The sequence below is a fragment of the Spinacia oleracea genome, chromosome 3 (genome assembly GCF_020520425.1).
Source record: "Spinacia oleracea cultivar Varoflay chromosome 3, BTI_SOV_V1, whole genome shotgun sequence".
In the NCBI taxonomy this organism is placed as follows: domain Eukaryota; kingdom Viridiplantae; phylum Streptophyta; class Magnoliopsida; order Caryophyllales; family Amaranthaceae; genus Spinacia; species Spinacia oleracea.
Window position 1 is genome coordinate 22,161,784 of NC_079489.1, and position 27,999 is coordinate 22,189,782.

The 27,999-nt window shown below is 36.7% G+C and overlaps 2 protein-coding genes across 3 annotated transcripts; one reads left to right on the forward strand and one right to left on the reverse strand.

The window, feature by feature from the left end:
* The first annotated feature begins 2,988 nt into the window (after positions 1–2,988).
* Positions 2,989–7,656, forward strand: LOC110791112 (polygalacturonase At1g48100). Its single transcript, XM_021995867.2, has 6 exons — positions 2,989–3,723; positions 4,941–5,108; positions 5,298–5,342; positions 5,638–5,845; positions 6,127–6,208; positions 6,904–7,656. The coding sequence occupies exons 1-6, from the start codon at positions 3,262–3,264 to the stop codon at positions 7,403–7,405; spliced, it is 1,467 nt and encodes a 488-aa protein (XP_021851559.1). The 5' UTR covers positions 2,989–3,261; the 3' UTR covers positions 7,406–7,656.
* A 164-nt stretch (positions 7,657–7,820) lies between these two features.
* LOC110791114 (probable inactive DNA (cytosine-5)-methyltransferase DRM3) lies at positions 7,821–27,997 on the reverse strand. 2 transcript variants are annotated; one of them, XM_021995868.2, is made up of 12 exons: positions 27,693–27,997; positions 26,707–26,793; positions 26,473–26,607; positions 25,550–25,646; positions 25,377–25,423; positions 23,926–24,036; positions 22,378–22,485; positions 17,093–17,192; positions 14,681–14,790; positions 11,823–11,925; positions 11,223–11,302; positions 7,821–9,675 (listed from the first exon to the last, which is right to left on the reverse strand). In XM_021995868.2, the coding sequence occupies exons 2-12, from the start codon at positions 26,710–26,712 to the stop codon at positions 8,284–8,286; spliced, it is 2,289 nt and encodes a 762-aa protein (XP_021851560.1). In that variant the 5' UTR covers positions 26,713–26,793; positions 27,693–27,997; the 3' UTR covers positions 7,821–8,283. The 2 variants fall into 2 exon arrangements, with proteins under 2 accessions (XP_021851560.1, XP_056695901.1); XM_056839923.1 differs by lacking the exons at positions 22,378–22,485; positions 23,926–24,036; positions 25,377–25,423; ... (2 more) ...; positions 26,707–26,793; positions 27,693–27,997 and adding an exon at positions 17,469–17,897.
* Between the last annotated feature and the right edge of the window lie 2 nt (positions 27,998–27,999).

A 27,999-nucleotide genomic window follows, 5' to 3' on the forward strand; every position in this document is an offset into this window, starting at 1 on the left:
AAATTATTTATTAAATATACGTTAAAATATAAATAAAATGTATAAAATTACGGGGGATTACAATTCCAGTGGGAGATAAACGAATCATTAAAAGGAAAAGAAAGCATATTTTATGGAAACGGATATATGGTTCATTACGGTAATATAAATATTATCTAAGTAGAAGATAATACCGAAAACGGAAATATGATTCATTTCGGAAAATATTATCGAAAATATTGCCGGAAACGGAAATATTACCGGAATCGGAAATATTGTCGGAATCGGAAATATTACCGGAAACGGAAATATTGTTTGAGTCGGAAATAAATTTCGGAATCGGAAAACAAATCGGAACCACGGCGAGCGACAGGCCAGTGAGAAAGGTCGGCCCATCCCTCGAAGAGCCAGCCCACGAAGTGCAGCGCCAACGCCGAGCACAAGTCCCAGCGTCAGCGCCAGCGCCAGGTCCAGCGCCCCACCTGCTGGCCAGCGCGCATGGGCTGAGAGGTTTGTGCGAGCAAGGTTTGGGCCCCAAACTTACTTGCGCGGCAAATAGTCTGGGCCACAAGCTGGCCAGTTTTACTAATCCTAGGTGTTTGGGATTATCCCAAACTTCCCTATCCTAGTTGGATTTGACTACCTAGGTTTTCCTATTTTCCTATAAATACATGGTCTATGGTCATGAATTTAGTACAATAATTCATATGCTTTTACCTATCACTGGAGTGAGATCCCGAATACAAAACCCCTTAGATGATATCCTAGTTGGTTGAACCTAAGGCGGATCGAACGTGTTGTGGACTTTCTACGGAGGGACGACATTATTCGTTCTAACTTGTTCTTGTTCGGTTCGGGAGCAGCTATGGAGGCACGCATTACAAAGTATGAATATTATGCTAATTGATTATGTGCAATTAATTTGGACTCTGGAAATTTATGATTTTTCCGCATGACACTGGATGGTTCATAACCTAACACGAACACCAATATTCCTTAACAAGGTTAGCTCGATAATGTTAATACTCCGCTCATTTGCATCCTAGATACGATTTGGCAATTGTATGTTTTTTTTTTTACTTTGTCCCTAATTTTGTCTATCATTTTTTATTTAATTTTTGGTGTAGAGAGAGCCAAAAGGGTCAAATGATGTAGACGAGATTCGCTCTCAGGTCTTGGGTGTCACCTCCTCAATACTTTACCAACTAAACTAGTTGGCATCCACTAATTTTGTCAATTACCCCCCCCCCCGCCCCCCTCTTCCGTTTCGAAATAATGGGGGCGGTTTCTATAAGTAGGTGTTTCAAAATAAAAGGGACACTCTACTTTATTCTATCTTTGGGTAGATGACTCACCATATTTAATGCATCCACACTCCTCTTTTTCCTACTTTGCTTAAAACATTTCACTCAATCTATTCTTATATTTTCCTTTTACGCATAAATTTTCACCAACCTATATTTTATTATTCTTTTCTTACACCATTCCACTCAACCTTATTTTTTATTATTCTTTTCTTACAACATTTCACTTTTCCATACTTATTTCCTATTTTCTATTCATTTATCTTGGTTTTTATGATTTGTGTAAGGGTCCCCATTATTTCGAAACAGATGGAGTATATATTATCTTGTCATTCCATAGAATGACTTTCATTTGTCGTAATTAATGACTAGAGTTATTATTAGCTACTCCCTCCATCCCAAAATTATAGTCTTGTATTCCAAATCGAGCGTCCCATAATTATAGTCTTGTTTCCTTATTTGAACATAAAATACTTCTTGCCCTCATATGGGACCACAACAAAAAAATGCATTGAAAACCTCATCATGTACTATATTCCCTTTCCCCAATTACTTTTTTCTTTTTTACATGTACTTTATTCCTTTTTACATGTAATATATTCTACTTTCTCATACAGATTAGTCATCAATGTACTTCATTTCAATTTTTCATACACTATATTCTACTTTTCTTAAAATCCGTGTTTTTAGTCAAACAATACTATAATTTTGGGACGAACGAGTACTTAACAAGCATATCGTTATAAACTAGCTTTTCAACCCGTTTCTAAAAACCTTTTATCCAAACACAGTGTAATAGAGATGTAAAAAACTGACCCGACCCGAGAACCCGACCTGAACCGATCGAACATGTAACCGACCATGACCCAAAATTTTGGTTAAATAGGTAACCCGAAACCCGGCATGTACCATACCCGAAAAAATCGATAACCGATTTTAACCCGATGTTGTATGACCTGAGCCCGAACCTGACACCCGACCGAAAGATAACCGATAACCGAACTGACCCGACTGAACAATGATCTGAGCCCGATACCCGACCCGACAATGGCCTTAATTAATCCGATATTTACCACATAACCTGTTATTGACTCGACTTGTGGAGTAAATATTTTACGCTTGAATATTTTGAGATTACTTAATCAGATATTTACTTGCTTAACCCGTGCCCGAGAGTGAACCTGGCCTGCATTTTAACCGATCCAAAAATTATCCGATCCGAATTTGACTCAAAACCCGAAATGAACTACTACAAACCTGACTATATAAGACCCAAACCCGACCCGAACATGACTCAACCCGAATCCAACTTGTACCCTAAATGGGAAAAAACCCGACATGATCCGACCGAAAACCAACCCGACCGAAGCCGACCTGCCCCTTAGTGATAAAGTGACCCTACACAACCCGACCTAATCACGACCCCAAACCCGAGACGACCCGTACCCGATGACCTATTTTAACAGCCTACAGTGTAAGTGTGTACCTCGAAATAAAATAAAAACCACACTCAAATCTAACTTTAAGCCTTTAATAGTTGTAAGTTGAGGTATTGTATAGCATTAAAGACCTACAAAAATTGCCAAAATACAACCTTATTTTTCACATAGAGATCTTGGATCAACCAAAATCCAACACGTGTCGCTCTTCTAATGCAGGCACAACCTATTTGTTTCTGAAACTCTTTGTATAGCTCACAGCCTCAACTTCATGAATATACAGTATATGGTCCCATACTCATTTCTTTTGCCACTTTACATTCAACTCTATTTACTTTTTATATAATCAATTGAATTAAACCAAAGTATATTAACCCAAATTCTGTTCCACTTATTTTTATATAACACCTTTTCTTTTCTCTCTATATATAGTCTTTCTCTTCCTTAGAACTTCACTTCATTTTCCCATCACATTCATATTTGTAACAAAGAAAACTAGCCAAACCAATTTAATTCCCTCCTAAAAGTATAAAAAAAAGATGGAGCATTATTTTTCATTTAATTCAAAGTTTGTTACATTTATTGTATTAATATCAATAATTTGGTCACAACATTATAGCAATGTAGTAGAAGGAAGAGCTCATTACCATAAGAAAAGAAGTGGGAAATCATTAGTACCTTCATCCCCTGCTTCATCCCCTGTACCGGGGGATGACGATCAAACAACACCGCCTTCTTATGAAACCCCGTCTCCTACTGCTCCTTCTGACCCTTACCCTTACCCTTACCCTAACCCGACCTCGGACGGGCCGTGCATTTTCGACGTGACCTCATTCGGGGCGGTCGGAGATGGAGATAACGATGACACAGCTGCATTTCAGGCTGCCTGGAAAGCGGCCTGTGCCGTGGAATCAAGTGTTATTCATGTTCCTTCAAGGGGGAAATTTTTGATCACTTCTTCTATCTTCTCTGGCCCGTGTATGCCCGGACTTGTGTTGCAGGTAATAATCAACTCTTTCTTCTTAATTACTCTTTAATCTCTTTATCATACTGTTATTTTTATTGGTTAAAAAGTTAAAAAGGCCGAACTCAACAACGTGATATTCCAAGTAAAGACAAGTTGTTTTTTTCTTTTTAGACATCAAGTTTTCTTAACAAAGTAACAAGCATCACGTACAATGTTTGTTAGAAAACATTTTGAGTTTTATTAACTATTAGTCCAATAATACTACATAGTACAGAGAGTGATGGATAACTCAGTTTGTTAGAGTTAGGGATGGCAGCGGGTCCAGGACCCTACCCGGACCCTGTCAGACCCTACCCTAAAATTAGGGTATGGATCTTTATTTTTTTAGACCCTATAGGGTAAAGGTAGGGTATGGGCATATGCTGTTTTTTTTAGGGTAGGGTATGGGCATATGCTGTTTTTTTTAGGGTAGGGTATGGGCATATGCTGTTTTTTTTAGGGTAGGGTAAGGGTCTTAATTTTTCAGACCCGTACCCTACCCATACCCTACCCGCGGACCCTTAAGACCCATACCCTACCCATACCCTATCCATACCCTATATTTAGACCCGCTTAAATTTTGTTATTTTTATGTACTTCATTTTTTTTGTTGGATCTTGATGATGAAGTAGATGATGATATTGACGATAACTACTACTAAAGTACTGAATGGATGCCTATTTATTAACATTAATGTCGTGTAGTTAAGAATGTGGGATTTTGTAATTTATGAGCTTCGTACTTTTAAATGTATTGTGTTTAAGGAAAGACAAGGATAATTTTTGAAGACTAGCTATTTATTTGTTTTAAAATGCCTTATTAATCGTTGTTCTTGTATTATTTTTGCATATTACATATAATTGCATACAAAAAAGGAAATAAAAGTTATAGTTTTACGCGGACCCGCATAAGACCCTAGACCCTACCCATACCCTATCGTACCCATAGGGTCCGGGTAAGGGTCTTATAATTTTAGACCCTATAGGGTAAGGGTAGGGTATGGGTATATGTCAAAAAGTTAGGGTCCGGATCCGGATATTACTAGACCCTACCCAGACCCTACCCATTGCCATCCCTAGTTAGAGCTTCCATCCCGATTTCAGGTGATCTTATTCGCAACAAAACAAAAAAAAAAAAAACTACATAGTAAACATTCGAAAGTCGTGTCGGGTGTAGTAAAAGTAACAAACGTATGTGTGTTGTAATTTACAGATTGATGGTGAGTTAATGCCGCCGGAAGGACCAGATTGTTGGCCGGAATCAGACAGTAAGAGACAATGGTTAGTGTTCTACAGGTTAAATGAGTTTACCTTGAATGGAACCGGAACCATACAAGGCAATGGTGAAAAATGGTGGGACCTTCCTTGCAAACCTCACAAGGTAACTATTTTTCGATTAACCTCTAATCTAAAATGCCCTTAACTATTACGTAGTCTTTTTATATAGATTGACGTACAAAGTTTTAAAATTTGAATTATGCATTGCGTGCATTTATATTGATACTGATTATGTTATTATGTTAATGCAAACATAAATAAAGTTTACATTTCTTGTGTTGTTTATGTGTAGGGACCAAATGGATCAACATTGCCTGGACCATGTGATAGCCCTGCTGTAAGTTGGAGTAACCATTTCTTACTTTTACACTGTTATTACCATCTCATTTCCAAAATTGAATAAAAATAAAATAAAGATTCTTTGTTTAATTTTGGATTTTTGGTAGAAAACCACATCATTAACAATGATTTGATTTCTTGCTATTCATGAAATTTTGATCCTTAAATTGACCATTTTGTTTTAACATGTGAATGGAATATAATTGAGCAAAAACATGAACATATTACAGAGGGACATTTTTGTTAAATTAAATTGATATTTGCAAAAGCACTAATGTTTAACATTTATACAGATGATTAGGTTCTTCTTGAGCAACAATACAAAGATGAGTGGAATAAGAATTCAAAACAGCCCACAATTTCATGTAAAGTTTGATGGATGTGATGGTGTACATATAGACAAGATCCAGATTAATTCTCCACAAAACAGTCCTAACACGGATGGAATTCATGTTGAGAACACTAGAAATGTTGGCATTTACAACTCCATGATAGCCAATGGTAATTCACATTATCTTACTCCTTAAAATACTCTTATTCTTCAATGTTTGTCTTCCAAGCAGGGGCGGAATTAGAATTTTAATTAAAGGAGATCGAATTGACACATATTTTAACGGTTTTCTATAAAATTATAAACAAGGGGCCCAAAGCTCTTATTCGTCCCTTATGTTCCGCCTCTGCTTCCAAGTGGCACTCGTCTTGTGAATAACTGACATATTGCTTGTTTAATTAAAACGAATATATTCGAATTAAGAAGTGATTAATAAATGTAAATTTGACAGGGGATGATTGCATATCAATAGGACCAGGTTGTTCAAATGTGGATATACAAGGGGTGGTGTGCGACCATAGTCACGGGATCAGGTGAATAGTGCTATTTTAACGTCAACTTTCCAATAATACACAATTATACACATGTTTTGTCATTGTCTTTAAGCTAAATAACTTCCAAGAAAAGGACCTTTTTGGTGTGTTTTTGTTTGCTTGGAATTACTATATTTTTTTTAACTTACCAACTTCAATACGTGTCGTTGTGTACAATATTCATGGCCTTCAGTGAAATAAGCCAAATTCATTTCTAATTTTTTATTATTATCACCTAACCATAGATCCGTAAATCGTATAGAATGTGGATGCAGTAGTAGTACTAAGTTTAGAACATGTTTATGTCAACTTATTGGTCCTTATATTTTAAAAGAAAAACGAAGCATAAGTATTTTTGTACAATTGGTATATGATTTTAGAATATTTGAAAGTTTGATAAAAGTTTTGGCCTAAGGAACATATTTATATTAATTGTCGGTTGGTTTAGTGGTGATTGAGGCTGAACTTGTTAGGGAGGACTCCGTGTTCGTTCCCCCGCAACAACAATTGGGAGGGGACTAGAACCTATCCACCCAGAACTCGCCCCAAATCCGAATTAGCCATAAGGGTGAACCGGGTAGTAACACCAAAAAAAAAAAATCATATTTATTATTAAGTCTCCAGTGAAGCAATACAGTTTTCAGAAAACATAATGAACTAACCAACAAAAATATTTTCCTTGCCTTGTTTGATAGCATTGGAAGTCTTGGAGTGCACAATTCACACTCTTGTGTATCAAACATTACGGTTCGAGGCGCGTTGATAAAGAACTCAGACAATGGAGTAAGAATCAAGACATGGCAAGGAGGATCAGGGTCAGTGTCAGACATATCATTTCAAGATATCCAAATGGAAAACACAACAAACAGCATCATAATAGACCAGTATTACTGCTTCACAAAGGGATGCAGGAACGAAACATCAGCTGTTTACCTATCAGGAGTGTCCTATAAGAACATTAAGGGCACCTATAACAATGTTCGTAGTGCCCCAATTCACTTTGCTTGCAGTGATGCTGTGCCTTGCACTAATATAACAATGTCTGAAGTTGAACTTTTACCAGCACAAGGGGAACTTGTTGATGATCCCTTTTGCTGGAATGCTTATGGGATTCAACAGACCTTAACTATCCCTCCTATTGATTGCTTACAAGATGGATTTCCTCTCTCGCTTGGAGAACACGTCGTTGCTTGTTGATTTATTTCTTACACTTTCCGTTCTTTTAGATAGGTCAGTCAATCTCTCTCTATATATACGTAGTATGTATACAACATATAAGCCCTAGCATTTATTTTATGGAGGGGGTTTTCATGATTTTCATTTCTTCTTAGGATTCAATGTAGTAGTAATAGTAGTAGTAACTTCGTCCCGATTGGGAATTTTTCTCCCATGTTGTGTGATGAAATTTATGGGACATGATTTCTATGGATATTATTATTTAGATTGAATCACATGGATCCCATCTTCATGCATTACATTCCTTGATTAAATCCTATTCGCAGGGGGGAGGAAAAAAAATGCACAACCGTTTCCGGTAATTTGTTAGTGACACAATAGAGTGATGCTCCTTAAACACAAATTGATAGAAAGCTATAATAAATCTACAATAAGATGATGGAATGGTTTGTCTTTTGAATTAAAGATAATAATAGAGAGATTCGAATAATGATACAGAACAATCAACTAATTGATTAGTACTAATATTAATCATAAATTAGCAAAACGGTGAGCATGCTTCTTTGAACATTCCAAAGCAGATCATAAGCATGTTATGCTCACCTGATACAATGGCTTTGTTCACCACTAGACTAAAACTGAGTACACAAAATTAATACATTTTTGACAGCTTATTACATTCTCAGGCTCAGAAAAATGTTTATCTACCTTATTTCCAATAGTAAGCAAAAGTAATAATCTTGAAGACCTCCCAACTCTTGCAGACTTGCAACTTCATTGCTTATTAACTATCGTGCCCTTCCTACCACTTAATACCGGCTACAAATTCATAATAGAAAGTGAAGTCCAAACCTGCATCTTCACTACTTCCAGGGACTGTCTTCATTGTTTATTGACTATCATGTCCTCCCGGACATACTTCTGACCCGCTGCAGGACACGAACAAATTCATAATACAAAGTGAAGTCCAAAGCTGCAACTTCACTACTTCCAGCTCCAGGGACTGTCTTGGAGCCTTTTTCTGAATATGTACATGGGTTTTGGCAAACAACCAAGTCAAAACCACCAAACTTTTTCGTCAGGAACTCCAATTTGTTAATTGTCAGCTTTTGGATACCTTCAATCTGTATCAACTCCCCTGCTTGATCAGTATTCTGCCACCACCTTCTCAAAATCTTACGTCTCGTTTCAGAAGACTCAACAGAAACAACGGCTTTCAGATAAATTCCAAGCCGATGCAATGTCACTTCTGCTCCACCGATTCCACTGTAAAGAGACAACAGAGTTATTCCACCAGGGAACAGAGGCTTCATAACAGAGAGATAATATCCTAATGTATCAGTTTGGAAACAATGCTTCAAGGATTCGAGCCTCTCCGTCAGATTCATGTCAGGATTCCGCGTATGATTGATTGGATATCCTAGAATGCGTTCCACATGTTCTGGTTCCATGGGGGCGAGTCTTTGTGGGCCAGCCCAAATAAGATTCATAGTACGACAATAATAGAGTACTTTTCTTTGTTTTTCACTTGAAAGTAAACCTTGAGAACTAACCAACATCTTACCCAAGCTACTACAAATTTGTGTTGATCCTACTGAATCACAATTTATACTGCTTAATTGCTTCCTTGTATCCCATGACGGCCACCACTTCTTCATGTGTGGTACTGCTTCTCCAATTGTCATCGGAGATTTTAGATCGATGTGAAACCGACCTTCAATGGGCAGATTATGTATGTATCCTTCTGTTCTATTTAAGGCAGAAAAAAGTTGAGTATTCACAAATTCCGGTTCTAGTGCAAATAAATACTGAGACACCTTTTGCCAACCATCAGCAGATAGATTAACAAAATTTCCATATAAGAAATAAGGAGGTCCATGAAGCCCTTTATCAATACTTCTCCTAGATGGCTTAGGTATCCCAAAATTGTCACCGGGGATCTTTCTAAGCGGTGATGGATTAGAACCAATAGTTAGATTTTTTGATTTTTTCCTTGAATAGTCAACACAAGTACTCAAGTCATCGTCATATTCTTCTTTTGGTCTTTTACCCTTTATATCGTCTAATTTAATATCCCCCATAGAAGAACTTGGCTCATCAAAGTATTCTTCTTTTGGTTTTATATCACCATATATATTTCCAAAGCCCACACTACTCCTTTGAGAAAGAAAGTCTTCGTCACATTTCTCAGTTTTTACGCCAAATAAATCACAATTATTAGGCATTCCCTTAATACGATACCATGAACTATCATGAGATATACGCTTCGCCTTCGAAGGTATTGAAGAATTCTGCATGGTCAAATAATGAAAAATAAAATAAGCAACTGAATTCTGAATTTCGCGTGTCAACAAGTTATATACCCCACAGGACTACGTTTTGTTCATATATATTTAACGTTAATGTATTATATTCCATTTGCTATGAAATTTCTCAAGATTCCGATCAAGAAATAAATAAAGGACGAAGAAAGTACTTGATAGTTGATTAACCACAACAAACATGCAGAAAGCTAGAAAGCTAGAAACAGATATCCATATCATCGCCAATGTTTTAGGTAGTATTGTGAATTTGTAACTAAACTACTGATTCAATATTGATGATACAAAGATTTCCAGATAAAGAATTTGAGTCAAAATGGAGCAATGTAAAACATGGTCAAAACTCAAAAGTATAGTATAACCAAACAAATAAAATCAGCCTAATACAATGTTACACGAAAGCGGGACGTATAGAGTGGTACGGGAACACGGAACGCTAACACTAAAGTTCCATGAACGTTGGGTTCATTTTTTAATTAAGATATTTAATTACTTGGTATTTTTAATTATTAGTCATATTTTAATTAAGATATTAACGTTATATGATAGCTTGAGCGTAATCACCTTGAAAGAGTATTGGTGTATGACTGCCATAGTCCATTACTACAAAACTTATAGGAAAAAGGAAGCCCAAAGTAAATGAATAACAGGAAAATATGATATGGGCTTTTAACCAACAGCCCAACACTGTTGAAGGCAAACGTAAAAATCATGACAATTAATTTCAGCCATCTCTCCACTCCCCAGCCGCATGAAAGAAAGAGGAGAGAAAAACAAGGTTTTGAAAAAAAAAGATAAAAAGATGGAGAAACAATGTGGAGCAGCCATAGCAATCATGATTCATCTCCTTTTTCCTTGTCAACCCAACGCCGAGACCATGACTGAAGTCACAATAGCTACTCGACTCTCTCTCTCTCTCTCCTCCCTCCCAGAGTCCCAGAACTACAATTGGGTTCGCCGAACAGGAACGCGTACCGGTTCACGACCCGGATGTCAAACCGCAGCGAACAGAGACGATCTAACCCGGGTCGCGGAGCGGGGCACTGTTCCCGGTTCCGGGTAACACTGGCCTAATCAACCGAGGCACATCGAAACCAACAGATTCAATTTCATAAATGACAAGAGATAGTTCAATGTTGACCTGACCAATACTCAATCAAACCCGAAATGACCATTTTGAAGTTTTAAACCCACCAAATATGAATTACCCAAAAACCCAAATGTTGAACTGTTTTAAAACCCACTTAATCCAAAATCACCAATCCGGTATTCATCTTACCCAACAGGGAAACCCGCGCTATGATTAAATTATATACTGAAGTTCAAAGCAAAGAGAGAATATGAATTTAATGGCCTTCAAAGCCTGCACTGTGACCGTATCATTTATTCACTAGCTACAAAAAAGATTCTTACAAATCTTAAACACAAACATAAAATTATGAACAGGAAAAGGAATTAAAAACCTTGGTATTCACTATTCAGGAGATAAGATTATGAACAGGAATAGGAATTAAAACCTTGGTATTCAGGAGATAAGATTCGCCCATTTGCGAGGCACAAATGCAGTTGGCAAGCTCTATGATTGGCACTTCTGAACCTAAAAATCAAAATAAATCAAACATAGAACAATCAGCACCATAGTTATTGACCTCAAACAACTAGTTTACCATAATCATATACTACACCTCCAATTTTTGTTCTAACCACTTTCCGTTTAAGTGTTTGATTGTTCTACCCACTTCTACTTCATTCCAATTTTGTTCTACCTCCTTCTCCGAGCAATTTATCCACCATTTTCTTAAACAGACCCACTTTCTACTCTATTACTTTATCCACCTTTTTTTCTTACTTTGCTCGATATGTGAATCTACAGTGTGAGTAGAGCAAAAGAAAATAAACAGACGGAGTATAAAGCTAATATTCTATAGAGTAAACAAAATTATTTTTTTCCTCTTTTGAGCTTAAATACATACTCTAGTTTGCCCCACCCAGACACAATAGCACAATTTTACATGTTTAAACCTAAATAGAGCAGCCAAATGTACACCCTAACCCCCAGACAATAGCTCCAAACATCATGCGCCGTTCATCCGATCATACCATAACAAAAATCTTACCCAGCTTTTCAATAGCCAATGAAACATCTTGCTCATTAAATCCCATTTCGAGCAGCTGCAAAGTCTTGTCCATGGTTCCAAATAATGCGTCTGTACTGCAATTCTGTGGACAAAAAGTACTAAATCATTACAAATAAATTATGCAACACTATGAATCTACCACATATCTTTAGAACTTTTACCCTAGTAACTCCCGCAAGGCTCCAGCCCATGATGGGTAATTGGGTAAAATAAACAAAGTCATTTCCTTTAGACCCTTGATTATACACTGCTAAAATACAAATCTGGGTCTTACGATGCAACGATCCCAGAAGTGCAAACGATCCCGGATCAATACTAGGATCTTTGATACCATTATTCAAGTGGGGAAAAATTGTGTTAGATACTTGTAATTGGACCAGTCAGGACGTTGAATGCCACGTTGTGTTATGTTGAATGTTGATGCATAAATATGTATCATGTAATTAATCATAATATTAAACTAGGAAAATTTGTCAATTACTATCTAGGTTGTTAGGTAGTTTGTCAATTACTACTTACGTTGTTAAAAGTTGTCAATTAATACTTACCTTTCTAACAATTGATGTTAATTGCTACCTTATTTCATATTCCGACCAATTAATTCATTAATGACATTATAATTAACGATTAATTATAATTTAATCATTATATTTAATTAATAAAAACTAAAATCCAAAAAATTAATTCTCAAAATTAAATCCCAAAAATTACCCGAAATTACCCAAAAATAAAAACAAAAAGTCCAAGAAATTGAAAAAAAAATTGGGAACTTCTTTTCGAGATTGACCATTTTGGAATTTTTTTTAAAAAAAAATTTGGGCAATTTTGGAAAAATATCTCGAAAATGTTCCAAAAAAAAATTCCCAAAATTAAATCCCGATTATTTTGGTAATTTCAGGATCTTTTTAAGAAAAAGATTATTTCGGAGAATTTTTGGGATATAACTTTTAGATTTTCCTTTGTGAGATTTTAATTTTTATTAATTAAATTAAAATGAATAATTAAGGGTTAATTATGATGTCATTGGTTGACTAATTGGTCAGAACACGGACTAAGGTAGCAATTGATATTAATTGTTAGAAAGGTAGGTAATAATTGACAACTTTTAACAATCTAGATAATAATTGACAAACTCCCTAACAGCATAGGTATTGATTGGCAAATTTTCCATTAAACTAACTTGAAAATCCATACACATTTGAACATTATTTTTAGGGAAATTTTAGCATATTTTATGTTTTACAATTGTCTATTAACGTTGTAGTAGATCCCATTTTTTAAACACCCCTCTACCAGTACAAAGCAAGATCCTCAATCTAACAACCAGGGTAGACAAAACTAACTCGACCAGAGATGACCTACTTGACTCAAAAACCAGCACGACCTGACCATACCCAACATGAACACTTGACTGACATCTCTAAACTAAGATATGAACGTTAACACAACATTTGAATACAAAAGACAAATGAAACCTTGCTTTTGTCCATTGTCTCTGAAAGCTTCGCAAAACTCAAGAATGTCTAATCTGCTATATTATCCCTTAGTTTCATCGTAACTGTCCATATTCCATTTTAGGATGTTTGAGATGGTCTGTCTATATGCTTATCAATTCATCATTACGAATAACTAGTGCAGAACAATAGTTAAACATGCAGTTTTGGTGCTAAATACGTGTATTTTGTCTTACAGCAGTCATGGTGAAACACAATAATACGATGTTGCTTAGACACGGATTTAAGTGTCATGCCCGACAAGGTGTCGGGAGAATCTGACACTCAAATCCTAAATTTTTGCAGACACTCTGACACGGTCAAAGGAGTATCTTGACTAGCTTTTTTAGACACGGCTATCATAGAAAGTGTATGGGGAAAAATTCGACACTTTTTTAAAAAATAAAATAATAATTGAATTACTTACAACGTATTTACTGCAGTATTATAATATCAAAAGGAAAAGAAATATAAAAATAAACAACGAAAAAAAAAAGTGAATAGTGAGACTATGAGAAAGAGTAAGTACATGTCACGTGGGTTTGTTTCCACTGTCTAGTTTTTCCAACCCTAGTCTCTTTTTTAAAAGAAATTAAAACCACAGAAAAAACGTGCAAAGGCCCACCAGCAAGACAAAACATTAAGAACAATAATGGACGTAAGAAAGTGGATAGACCGTCGCCATGTTTGAGTATGAAGGACGGTTCATAAATGAAAACAAAACTTGGCTTGGGCGTTCATCTCATTTTTACGTCTAAACAAAACCCTTAACATATTCTCTCGCCTTCCCCGACCTCCTTTAATCGCCAGAGCTAGGGTATCAAATTCGGGACTACAATACCAACGAATTGGTACAAGCTTCAAGATCTAGATCCGGGTAAGACTAATGTGTTCACATGTGATGCTTATTTTCCTCTGGGATACCACAATTTGATTATTTTTTTATTTTTTTATTCTCCTTTTCCCTTCTCCTCCCGATCTCGACGACACCTGCTTTCGGATCCGTTTTCGTCACCCGTGTCGACACTTCCCCGGACACGAGGTCCCTGACGTGACACACTCCTTGCACCACCTTCCACCAAAGTGTCGGAGAAACATAGAATAAATCATGTCATTTACAAACATGGATAGTGGCATGCACAAACCATCACTAGCAGTCTAGCACAAGATTCTTCATTTCACTCCATGGTCGAATGTCAGTGATAGTTAGAAAAAAAACAAAGGCAAATGCAAATGCGAGCAATTTAATCACTAAGATGTAACATAAAGTTTATAAAGTTTCCAAGAGAAATCTGTTATACCAAGTTTCAAAGGAATATCATACAGCGTAAGCAACCAACACACCTCATTTTTATCCACATTATCACCATTTGGCAGGCCGTCACAGTTTTCACTCTCAGCTATCTGAGCTGCCATTATGAAGTCCACCAGTTCATTGATTGGAGCACTGCTACCTGGTATAAAGCACCAGAAAAAAAAATCAATTTTGGATACAGATGCAATGCAAACTATACTTCAACCCCACCCAATTTCTTAATGCACCAGAAATTCAGTGACCACAAAACCATTTCATATCCAATGAACATTTGTCTGGAAAGCTTCGAAAGCACAATAAGGTACAGTCATACAAGATACAATCTACAACAACAACAAACAAACAAACAAAATAACCTAAAGAGATGAGGCCGGCTGCATGAACCGATAACTCGATAAATCCATCTCATATAGTCATCCACAAAAATCATCCTTCTCCAACCACCATTATCTAATGCTACATCATCTTGCAAGCCCAATTTCTCCATGTCCTTTTTAACTCCCTCCATCCAGTTCATCTTTGGTTTACTACGACTACGTTTGAGATCTCCATAACCTCAATCATGTACCTCCTTTACAATACATCTTCTAATTGATGTCACATGCCAAAATCATCGTAACCGATTCTCCCCGACATTGTCCTCAATATCCAAACTCCCAACTTTCCTCCGAAATTCTACATTTCTAATTCAATATCTAAAGGTGTTCCTGCACATCCACCTCAACATATGCATCTCTGTTGCACTCCTCTTTTAAATGTGCTCGTTCCTATATGCACCCCTTCTAACCCATATAATAATGTCGACTTAATTGTCGTCCAATAATTCTCCCTTTTAAAATTAAGGGTACACTATTATTACACAATCGATGCTCTCCACTTGAGCCTCATACTTTATCAGTGTATGAAAAAACGTGTCTGGGTGCTTAGGCACTAGTGGATTGGGGTAAAGGACGCGCATTCCAGGCACACATAAGTTACTTTTAAATAACTTTATTCAGTGCGACGCAAGCCCCTATATCCTTAGTGCCCATTGCGCTTTTTTATACATTGGACTTTATTTTATGAGTTACATCCTGATCAATGTCTCCTTTTTGTAGTCGAATCGATCTGGTGTTTACTCCTCCAACTCCCCCATCTCTTCTGAAGTACGTCTCTACTCCCCCCTTCTCCTTCTCTTGAATCTTCATTGTCCCCTTCTCTTCATCTCCTCCCTCCTTCGCCCTAACCCATCGGCCCCCTACTCACCCACCAACCATCATAGGCTCATAGCCCCCCACCCACCCAAAATAAAATCCCCAACCACCATGAGAGGTTGGCGTAAAACTAAATAATTTTCTGGACTTGTACATCTAACATCCCTGACAGGCCACGACAAGAGCCTAGTTTGAGGCACTGGGATAACATTACAGTACACGAAACCTCTTACAATTGTAACAAATTAAGGTTTTCTACAGTTTGAAAAACTTTGTAAAAGTCACTGTGATCAGAAACTTTTAACAGAGCCACGCTAAGAGGATCTGAAGGATTTCAACATCTCAAAAACTTCAGAAGTCCAACCGACTAAATGAACCAAATTTACAGCATAGCCGAACTCCTAGACGTATTACTGGTATTAGATGCAAAAAAATTGATTGTATTCATCTAAAGAAAGACTGAATTTGATTGTTTGGAGAGACGGGAAGTGATGATGACTTTTAACATTTATAAACATTATTAGGGTTGATTTCCAAAAGTCATTACTTCCACCATTCCAAAATTATTGCACCGTCTACAGAAGTTTTCACAAATATTGCACCACTTCCATTCTAGGAAATAAATAGTTGCTTTTACACTATAAATACCCCATATACCCTTACCCCTTGTTGATTTATTTAATGTTTGCAATCACATGACAAGTTTGTATTTTTGCCTTTTTCTCTCTTCTTTTACCCACTACCTAAATACTTGTGCATAACCTACATGGTGCAATAAATATGGAACGGAGGAAGTATGAAGAACGGTCTGGGACTCTGTCTCAGGAATGAGAAGAAACAAAAATATAATTCAGAAGGGGATAGGGAATTCATGACTGCAAAGGGGGACTGGAGTCACTGGACGCACACACACCTATACATAAAAAAAGACATTTTTAATAACTACATACTACATAATAAAGGACAACTGAGAAGAGAAAATGAATATAGCAAGATGATACTCAGCTGAACAAATTAAAATAACTGAAACTACAAGATGCTTGTAAGTAACTAAGTACACCAAAGTAACTAAGTACACCACAGATGAACAAACGAGCCAAAAAAAGCACCAAAGAGATAACTTGAGACTTCAAAAGAGGCAGCGAAATCACTGAAAGGAATTACTACGTAGATTCAGCAGAAAAGAAGAATGAAAAAACAGCTTTTGCAGCAGAACTGAAGATAAATAACGGATAACCTTGGGCTTACCAAGTTTACTGATTGCAAAGTCGACTTCAGCAACAGGAAAATTCATCATCAATAATGATGCCCTCTTGTCATCATCAAGATCCTCGAGTACATCAGGCTCCTATAGACATGGAACCAAAGGTGTAACTCAAGATAATACAAAAAGAATACCCATTATCAGAGATTAAAAGCAGACAAACTAGTGAAGGTCATCAAGCAATAAATGGAGTGATTTCAGCAAATCATACACATTTTCCATTAGGAAAAGCTGGAATGAGAGAACAATAGAGCAGCATATACAACATATGCAATAATAGAGACTTTTGAAAAATATTAATAGACAACCTATTCAATACATTCAAAAACCAATCAATACCATTACCGGAAGAAAGCATACCAGCCTCTGGGAGATCGAATTCGACCAAGGAGACTCAGGTGTCTCAATGGATGAATTCAAATTCCTAAAATCTGGCATTCGTGGGTGGATTTCCATCAACCTTTATTGACATAACACGAATCGTGATCAAATCTGCGGGCGATCCTATGCTGAAACAATTTATTTTTGTGAGTTCATTTAGATCTATTTCATGCTCTTTACCTTTTTCTTTTTTTAAAATGAGTCCTCTCTCTTGGGACAGAAAATTGTTCGAGGATGTGGTTTCCTGGAGGCTTTGTTGCTTGTTTTTGGTTGAGAGTGGAAATATAAAGAGGGGGGAGAAGTGAGAGGCAGGGGTAGTTGGAAAAGGTAGTGAGTGATGGTGCTGGGTGAAAAATGATAGTAAACGGGTGTGCTGGAGCTGGTGGTGAAAGACTGAGGGGAAAAATTACAAACAGTTGGTGTGCTGTGTCAGCTAGGATACATCCAATATATAAAAAGAAATAAATACTCCTCCTGTTCCTTTTGTTACAGAGGATTTGCAAACCAAGGTAGTAGGTGTGTCACGTGAATGTAAGAAAAGGTGAGTGTATTAAAAAAAATTAAAAAATAAAGGTGGAAGAGAGAGGGAGTATTAAGTGGGTGGGTGTAAGTTAAAGGTGGATAAATTGTGGGGCAAGGAGGGATAACATGGTAAACGTGTATGTCAAAAATAGAATAATGTGGAAGTGTGGTAAAAAGGAATACCCCAAATTGGAAAGTAGGTAAAACATGAACATGGTTTTTGGTGTCAGGAGCATCCTCCTTGTCGCACATGTTGGACAGGCAACGTCATGGACAAGGTGTAAAACCACTTGCGGAGAAATCTTCATATGCACATTCAGTCACTTATTTCTAGGTCAGCAGCCATGTTACCATAAGTTAATACAACATAAGATGTTATTAAAGACTAACTGCATTATAAACTACTCCCTTCCTCCCTAAAAGATTGCCCCATTGCAATTATTTGGGTCAAAATTTGAAAACTTTGACCAATTCTCATTAGCATATAAGAAATAATATAGTCATGTGGGTCTTGTTAGATTCGTTTCAATATATATTTTTGGAATATCAACCTTTTATATAATTTTTACGCGTGTAGAATTAGAGTTATTTACGTTCTAAGTCGTGTCTTGGAGACCGTGAAAAGTCAAATGGGGAGGGAGTAATAAGTAGGTCATTGATCCTATATCCACCAAAGGAAGGTGTGTAGGCTGGTGGCTTGGCAAGGGGCCAATGACCCGTCAATAATGAATGAAAAGGTAAAACAGAGAATACGGAAGGAGGGCTCAGTGAAATAAAAGACTTTGCTTCTCCTTGACACAAAATTCCATTTCCCTGTACGAAATTTAAATTATTACTGGTATTTCTTTTATCTTTACATTGAACAGGTGAGTTCTATAATTCTAGTCACAGGTTCACCAAGTTCTTACTCTCCTTGGTAGAAATGATGAGTCCGCATTATATAATGGTTTACCTTTGGACTAGGTAGACTACATCAGACATATTATTTCAGTGTTCTCCACAGAGTTGTAATGAATTCTTGTTTCCAACACAAGGTCTGTTCAGTCATATTGTGGACATGTAAGTTGTCTCACTTTGGAGAAGAGGACAATAAAAACCATCTATAACATTATACGGAGTAGTAAACGAGATAACTGTGTTATACCTTTAAACTTCCACCTATGTACAAAAATCAACATAAACATTGTCTGGAACACCAAACCCGTGTACAAGCAATTTTTGTTACGACGGAAAAGCAAGGCTTCAAAGTCGACACGTGTACAAGCAATTTTTGTTACGAGAGTAAAGCAAGGCTTCAAAGTTGACATCAGAGATATAGCAAGATCTATTAAACAAATGTAGCTTAAAGAAAACAAACATGGAGGAGCCTAAGCTAATTTACTTGAATTTTCTCACTTAAAGTGTTCTCCTAAAACATATTTTGATCTAACTACTTCCACTCTCAGGGAGAATTTGGGAAAAAAAAGGAGTTTGACGCCTTTGCCAACAAAAACCGGGTAGAGAGCCACTCTATCAAGGAAATATCAGTTCAGCAAGTTCATATCCGATGTGTATTTCTAAATACTTCCTCCCTCTTTTTTTTCCTTGCACCATTTGATATTTCACGCTTGTCAATGCAAATCTTTATCCATTAATATCTCTAATTATATATTAGCTAAAATTATAAAAAGTTGATATTTTGAAAATATATATCGAGACGAATCTAACAAGATCCCACGTGACTATAAAATTCATTGTGTATAAACCACAAAAATTGATAAAAGAGAGTGCGCGAATAGTGTAAAATTGCAAATGGTGCAAGTATAAAAACGGAGGAAGTATGTTGCACATAAGCTAAAATAAAATCAAAACATTGCTTTCCTGCTAGCTCCCTTGCAGAGTTGCAGTTCATAGACGAATCCACCAATGAGGCTATTATGCACCACAAGCATACCCTATTCACCACAACAAAAATACTCATAGTCTTAGCTGCTTTACTGCGTCAAAATCTCATTGTGAACATGCCCCAGCCCCAACAATAAGTCTTCTAGCAAAATCAACTTTTATAGACCAATATGCATCAAGCCCTAACCATCAAGTGAACACTTCAACACACTAGTGATGAAATCCCCAATCCTATCAACCAATAGAGTCCAACATCATTTTAAATGGAGAGGTCACCATGAATATTCACTTATCATTAAAACGCTTCCCAGTAACCACATCCACACATTAGACAGTGCCCCAAATTTTAATTACCAACAAGTCCAGCATCCTGATAAGTACCCTGTACCCATATCTGATACCAATACCTTAAATCATGTAACCAAGGTGGAAATTATAGAACATGTTGGAAGTACTTTGATATCAATCATTTTATAATATTAAAATAAAAATTCAATTTAATAGTAATAAAATAAAGAAGAAATCAAAAAAGAAAATAATCCACCTGTTTCACACTTGATGGTCCGTTGTTCCATTTTAATAAAGCTTCAGTCTGTATTTATAATAATGCTCCACAAAAGGCTATTTCCTCTTATTCTTCCCACTTCTCTTGATATGTAGTTGAGGTTGTCACGGTCAGAAAGATATTTAACGAAGACACTAGAGAGAAGTCGTTTGTGTTTGATTCCCTTGAAAATTCCATTTGTCTTCTCACCATAATGCACCTGTTGGCCTCTGGCTAGATTTTTAATGTCTTAGAATTTACATGATGTTCAGAGGCCATCACATGACAGGGAGTTAGAGAAGCTTTCTCATTTGATCGAGGTTCCACCATTGGCTGCAGTGGAGGATTATTAAATGTGAACAGGATATTCTTAGGGATCTTTTTTCTGTAAATAATTTATCTGTTGCTTGATTCATCTCCCTCAGTTTCCAGCTTTTCCAGCAGCAAAATTTAGTTGGAAAGTGAAGGTACCTCTTAAGACGGGGCTTTGTGTGGGCGTTGGCGGTTGGGTGATTTAGTGCTAAACTGCTAATGACATGCTCCTAAAGCGAAGTCCAGGGTTGGTTATTTGACTTGATATCTGTTTGATTTGCCAAGATGATAGTGGCAAGTTACCTTTGGAGGTTGTTTGCTTTGAATGACGGAAGTTGGATTTTCCCTATAGAAATTTCGGATTGGCTGAAGATTAGTTTTATAGGGTTTGGTAAGGATAAGGAGATCACGGATGGCAGGTGGGTACAATTTTGCGGATACCGCACCGCACCAGCCTCAGATGGGGCGGGTATGAGCACGACTTTGGTGGGTAGTAGGCGGGTATGGTTACAAAAAGTCATACCAGCAACGGGTCGCGGGTAGGTGGTGGATTTGATGACATACCCGCAAAATACCCCCCTACCCGCCTACTCGCCCCAATATCCAACCGCATGTCGCCTACCCGCCTAACTTGTTTAGCCCAAATAAGACTTGGCTCAACAAAAACATAATGGAGCATAACATAATGGCAGATTGGTATCCCAGGAACATAAGCCCAATCTTAGTAATATCCCATCCCTAAGAAGAAAAAACCCTAATGCTGTACAAAATTTCCAAATTACCTACGCCTCCCTCTCTCTTATTACTCTGAAAATCTCAATCTCTCTTTCTAGTCTACATTTTTACCACTGATCAGATCACCTTAGTCGCTATGAGCTAAGTCATCCGGGAATTTTAGTTTAGGACTTACTCGATTCAGGGAGATGCGAAGAAATTGAGCTATACTGCAATTTTGGATTCTGATTAAAGAACAGTTAGTCCTCTGTCTCTGTACTTCTTTCAATTGTTAATATATTTTTTTGTTCTTATAGAAAGGGGACAACTAGAACTGTCGCAATGGTAAAGCCAGTACTAGATAGATATTAGTTCTAAGTAAACAAAATAGGGAGGCATAAACTAGTTAACATGGTTCACAAAAAAAATAGGCACCTAAAGCCATCAAACATAAAATATTTACCTACACCAAAACAAAAATATACGCAGCTCAGCAGGTGTGATTGTTTACAATGCGCGTAGTAAAAGGCTCAAACTCTAGGCATCAAAAGATAGGCATCCCCTTCATTATGTAAATTACCCTCCTGATAACCTAAATCATAACATTTGACGCAATTCGTCAGCATTTCATCTCCTAAAAAGCATGTATAACCTGCTGAGGACTATTGCTTTGCTCCTAGGTTAGTATTGGATTCATTCTTTTCAATGTAAAACTACATAGAATAACATTAATGACTCGAACCACGGGAGAAAACAAACTACAAAAAAAATAACTATAGGCAACTTGAGGACTATGGCTATGCTCTATAATAGTATAGCATCATTCTTTCTCATTGAAAAAGCTACATCACATAGAAGAATGAGTTGCAGCACAGAGAGAAAACAAACTACACAGACATAACCATAGGTTACCTGCTTCAGATTAAAATGTGCAGATGGTGTAATGTCTTCTACATCTTTGTCATCATCGAGTAAGCTATCCAGCGACTCAGATGACATAGATTTTGTTCCTTGCAGAGCCTGCGTATAACAAAAGAATACCAAATAAAGGTAAAAGAAGAGAAGTATGATTGAGTCAATGTGAAAAGATGAGACGTGAAAGAGGAAGTATACCAGAAGTAACTTCATATGCTATTTGCTGGATCTAATAAATTTACTTAAAATATCATTGTTCTACAAAGCAAGAGACATGTATAGATAGGGGAAAGCAAGAGACATGTATAGACAGGGGATCTTCACTTTTCTAGCAATGCTAATGCAAGCCATGTGTCTTATTAAAGGAGGATTAAAAACAAAACAACGATATATTGATATGTTATATGATAATTCATTATAACTTATGAATTTGCAACCTCTGTAAATTGCAAAAGGGGAAAAAATAGCAACCTCCGTAAATTGCAAAAGAGGAATAAGTGCAACCGCTTAAGTCATTTAGGATTGAAAGCATCGAAAAAAATTGCAGTTGCAATTGCATTCATGATGACAGTCAGAGTTGCAGAAACATCATCTCATGACAAGCGTCAAGGATGCTATTTAAAGGAGGATAGCAATTGATAAGTCATTTCTCTCTCAGTGTGTCTCTTATTTTTCTGTGCAAACTAGAAATTATTGTTAAAATGCTTTCTATAGGTAATCTATTCTTTGTCGCCCATTTTGGATGGTTGACATTGGTTCATATTACATCAACATCAATATTAACCCAATGCTACTAAAGAAGCTCTTGCGAGTAGTCTCCCCTCAGGCGGGGTAAGGGAAGTAAATGTATGTAGCCTTATCTTTGATAATTCACAACAATTACAATGTACTGAAAACGCAGTGATGGCAATCCTGTGGAGCACTTGGCTATGGTAGCTGGAGCTTTCCCAGGTTATACAGTAGACGAGATACAACGGAATTGAGCAAATTTGTACAGGTGTCAAGTGATCCTTTGTGAGGGTACCTTGTCTTCTTTCTGTACACCCTTTCCCACTGGGTTAATAAACAACCTTTTCTTATCCAAAAAAAAAACAAATATTCCATATTATCCAAGAGTAAAGTGGGGGTTGTCATAAATATTACTTCACCATAAAATTGATGGTACAGAATGCTATTCCCCATGTCCCCTGTTAACTTCCCTCTTCTCATTTTTGGTGGGTTCACAAAATAAAAAATCGTATTTCCAATCATTTTACTTCTACACTTTGGGTCCCTACTTTACATCACCTCCCAAGTAAGACATTAAACTATACCCACTACCTTTTTTACTGACCTTTAATCAACAAAACACACTATAATTTCTCTCCTAAAAACGTCTGCCTGTGAGAAAAGAGAAGTTCAACCGGGCCGGAAGGAGTACATATGAGGAACTAAAACAGAGTTATTGAGAAGTTTAGTCTGAATTCGCCTATACCGAGTATACCCTGATAGGATACATCTCGAATTTTCTACATCAAGATGCAGAAAGAACAGTTGAAAAAGTACCTTCTCCAACTGACACTGATCGTCAGACCCAGGAGGGCTTCTTTTGTACCTACTTTCATCAGCCAATGGACCCAACGAATCTGATGATTCAGAATTTGACTTTTGATGGGCCTATAGCACAAAATGATAACATGTATAATTAGCCATTGTAGCTTAAATATATGATAGTCTCATGAATAATACATATTGACAAATTTATCCTATTAACAACCCAGGGGGGAGGAAAGAATTGATCATTTAGCAGTTCTAGTAACATCAACCAATAAATACCGTCTCTAAACTGGTTTAGGATATGGAAAGTCCCAATTTCGCTAATGGTCTCAACTCTCAAACCAACCTTACATTTTCAGTTCATTAAAGACTTAACAAAGACCTCTCATCTCCACTGACCACATATAACGCAATTTTTTACTGCTAATAAAATTTACTCTGAAGGACTCCCGATTACTTTGTTAAAGCTTACTAATGACCCGTGATCCAAAAATACAGCGACTCGTGGTAAGGTAAAGAAACGCAAAAAATTGGAGAGGCATTTAGCATCAATATCAGATATCACACTTTAGACCACTGAAATACAACTGTGTGAAGCAACCAAAGAGAAGCATCAAAGGAAAGCAAGGGAAGTGTACTCTATGTCTCTATCCCACAGACTAGCAACTCATCATCCATGAGACTATTTGAAAAATGTTATGATATCCAGTCACAATATCCAAAGGATATCCGGTTCACATATCCTAAAAAGACTTCCTTCCCCTGTTCAGTTATTACACCCAAGCTTCCATATTTAAATTGCTAACAAGCCCAGTGAATCCAAATTAAACCTCAACCGGTCTATTCCAAAGGTAAATACCCAGCTAACAACACCCAAAATATGACAAATAATTTACCATTTGCAAATCACATAATAAAAATATGAGGAATGAGTAACAGGTTAATAAAAGACATCACTGACAACTATATTTGCAACTTGTATCCCAAACAAGTCTCCTGCTAATCAAGAACTACAATCTTTGCGCAGTCAAAGTCCAAACACTACACATAAATACATAATCCTTGCACCATCAGAATTTTAAATACAATTTCAGTTTTGGTTTCTTGGTGAATCGGAAAATTCATTAAAACAATAATTACTTTTTAATGTTTCAATCTCTCAATTTTTACCAAGAAAAAAACAGATGGAATTTTTTTAATTTTTGAGTTACAAGTATTTTCACTGATAACTTTAAGGTTCTACATTAACAATCATGAAACTAAAGGGAAAGTGTATAAGAATGTCATAGTACTAGGTCCATAAAAGGATGATGACATGATAAGGAACAACACAGACAGAATAGCAACGCTCAGATGTTCCACAATCGCCAATCATGCAACTTTTTGTCAGATGTATAGAATAGACGAACTCTCAACTAAACATAAACAAGAGATAGAGCAAACAAAACATTCTTACTTACTGAATATGCAAAGAGAGTGTCCAACAATAAGCCAGCATCTTCCTCCCCTGTGGTTTTCAGAAAGATATCTCCATAAGTAATAATCACATAAGCGTGCAACTTCACTTTCCTAAGTAATTTAACAGATACGGAGTACATTGCAACAAAAAATCACAAAGATTAACAATGGGTACCTTTGTCTTTAATCACTTTATCTATCAGAGAAGGTGTAAATCCCATTCCAATGAAGGAAGATCTTAAATTAGTTCCTGATGAGCTGGCAACATTTTCCTGAGAAAGATAAATCAATAAGATAGAAAGACATCAATATATCTTGACTCTTGAACGAAGCCTTATACTCCCTAAACATGAGTCAGACTCACATTACAGTAGCGCAAGGAAAAGGGAGCACTAACGGCTTAATGTAATGGAATTTTTAGCAAACAAAAGTGAGTCCATTCAGAATTAAGAACGACACACATATAACACAACAAAAATATAATGTAATCAGCAAGACTGCTAAATTATTTTTAACTTAAGAAAACCCAGTTTGTAGAAGAACCTCCCACACCCACACCCACACGCACACACAAGGTTAAGAATATACTTCCACTACTTCCTGTAAGTCTCTTGCTGGTTTACAATGACAAACACTTGTTGCATATTAATTCACAGAAGATTAAAATTATACTTTGTTCCACATTCAATAGCTTGCTTCCTATTTTGAGCATTTTCTATACAATGTTCAATAATTCCTAGTACTATACTTAATATTCCAAGATATCCTATTTTTCAAACTTCTCACACAAATATGACATTTATCAGGCAAGGAAGTTGCGACCTTACGAATGCAAATAGATTGCAATATCACTTGTCACCCACTTATAATTCCATTTTCGTTATCTAAATAAATTTTTTGCAGGACCCTCTCTAAAAATTTTAATTAATTTCTTCTTAGTGTTCATAACTTCTTTGCTCATCAATGACCAATTATTTGGTTAGTTTATTGTTCCTTCAACTCCTGTATCAACATAAATACCACGTAAATAAACGTCGCACGTGCTAAAAACCAGTCAACGCTTTAGATGAAGCTAATAACAAAAAAATGTCACATTACCCCAAGATGCCTTGACTCTGCAACCTCGACCTCAGATGACATCCCAAACCCCAATCCACCAATGTTTTGCATGCTTTGAATTTCACCTTCCCCATCAGATAAACTTTCAGTATCTGAGATGTTTAAAACCTTAGGCTGAAAAGGCCATGGATATAATAAGCAACAGGTATATATTTGACTAATATAAAATACAGATTTCATAGATCATACTTCAAAAAGTTGAGAACAACATACCATCATGAGATACAATAGCAGCAACAGTGCTCAAGATGTGTACTTGGTGATCCTAAACTGCAAAAACTGAGCACTTTCTAGATATTCCTGAGAGAAACAGTCAAGCAACCATTATAAGAAAACTGAAACATAGCTATGGTTCTTTGTGTGCTTTAGCTCTTCAGACGATATTTAAGGAGACGCACACATTTCAAAGAATAACTAGTTGATTAGCCATTTAAAAAAAATGGAGGGGGAACATTAGTTTCATGCACTGGGGCTTATAATATAAGTGTGCCGTGAATAGAAGGAACAAGGCACCCAATAATGAACAGTGTTGCTTAACCATATCCATAATGCAATTACGGTTTCCATCTTCCCCTAATTCTATCCTGAATATCCTTTATTTACTACCGAATAAGTGGGAAATGTATATTGTTGGATTGAGGTGTGATCACGGGGAAAATTTAAAAGTTAGAAGCATAAGTTTTTGGAACAATGATAAAGGAGTTAAGGAGCCGTTTGAACTAACATTTTCCTTCCAAATCTTTCAAACATTTGAAGGATTCGGTTTAGTTAAAGAGGAAGAAAAATGAATACCTTCAATTCCCTACGGCCTACCTTTCCTTTCGCCCGTTCCATACCCGAGCAAGAAAAAAAAATGGATCTTTCAGTCTCCCTTCCCTTCATTTCCCTCGACATTCCCTCATCCAAACACACTATTACTCTATTACTGAATTCGGCATTATCACTAGATATCCCATAACAGTAATGGTGAAATTCTTTTAGGAATTTCCGGCACAAAGACTACAACAAACCAGTATCATCAAACTAAAGCATCAACGTGATCCATACAAATCCCTAAAACAATGCAATTTCCACATGCACAGAAAATCAAAAAAAATCAAAAAAAAAAGTGAAGAAAATACAAATAAAATCAACAAAAAGATTCCCAACAAAAATCAATACAAACTAGAAAAGTGAAGAAAATATATGAGGAAAATAACCTATACACTATCGTCAACACCGAGAATAGCAGCAGCGGAGAAGGAGAGGTGGCCGGAAGTCCCCTAAATTGAAAATCCTCAATGGCGGAGGCGCCGCCGATAAGAGGTGGTGATACAACTGAAGCTGGTGGCTTTGGTGAAAGAGAGTTGATGGATGGTGGTTTTGTTGAAGGTGGGCGCAATCAGAAGGCGGAGGACGGCGTCAGGTGCCGCGGACGACGGAGGAGACTAGAGGAGAGAGAAAGAAAAGTGTGTGTGTTTGTGATTGTGATTGTGATTGTGTTTGTGTTTGTGTTTGTGTATGAGC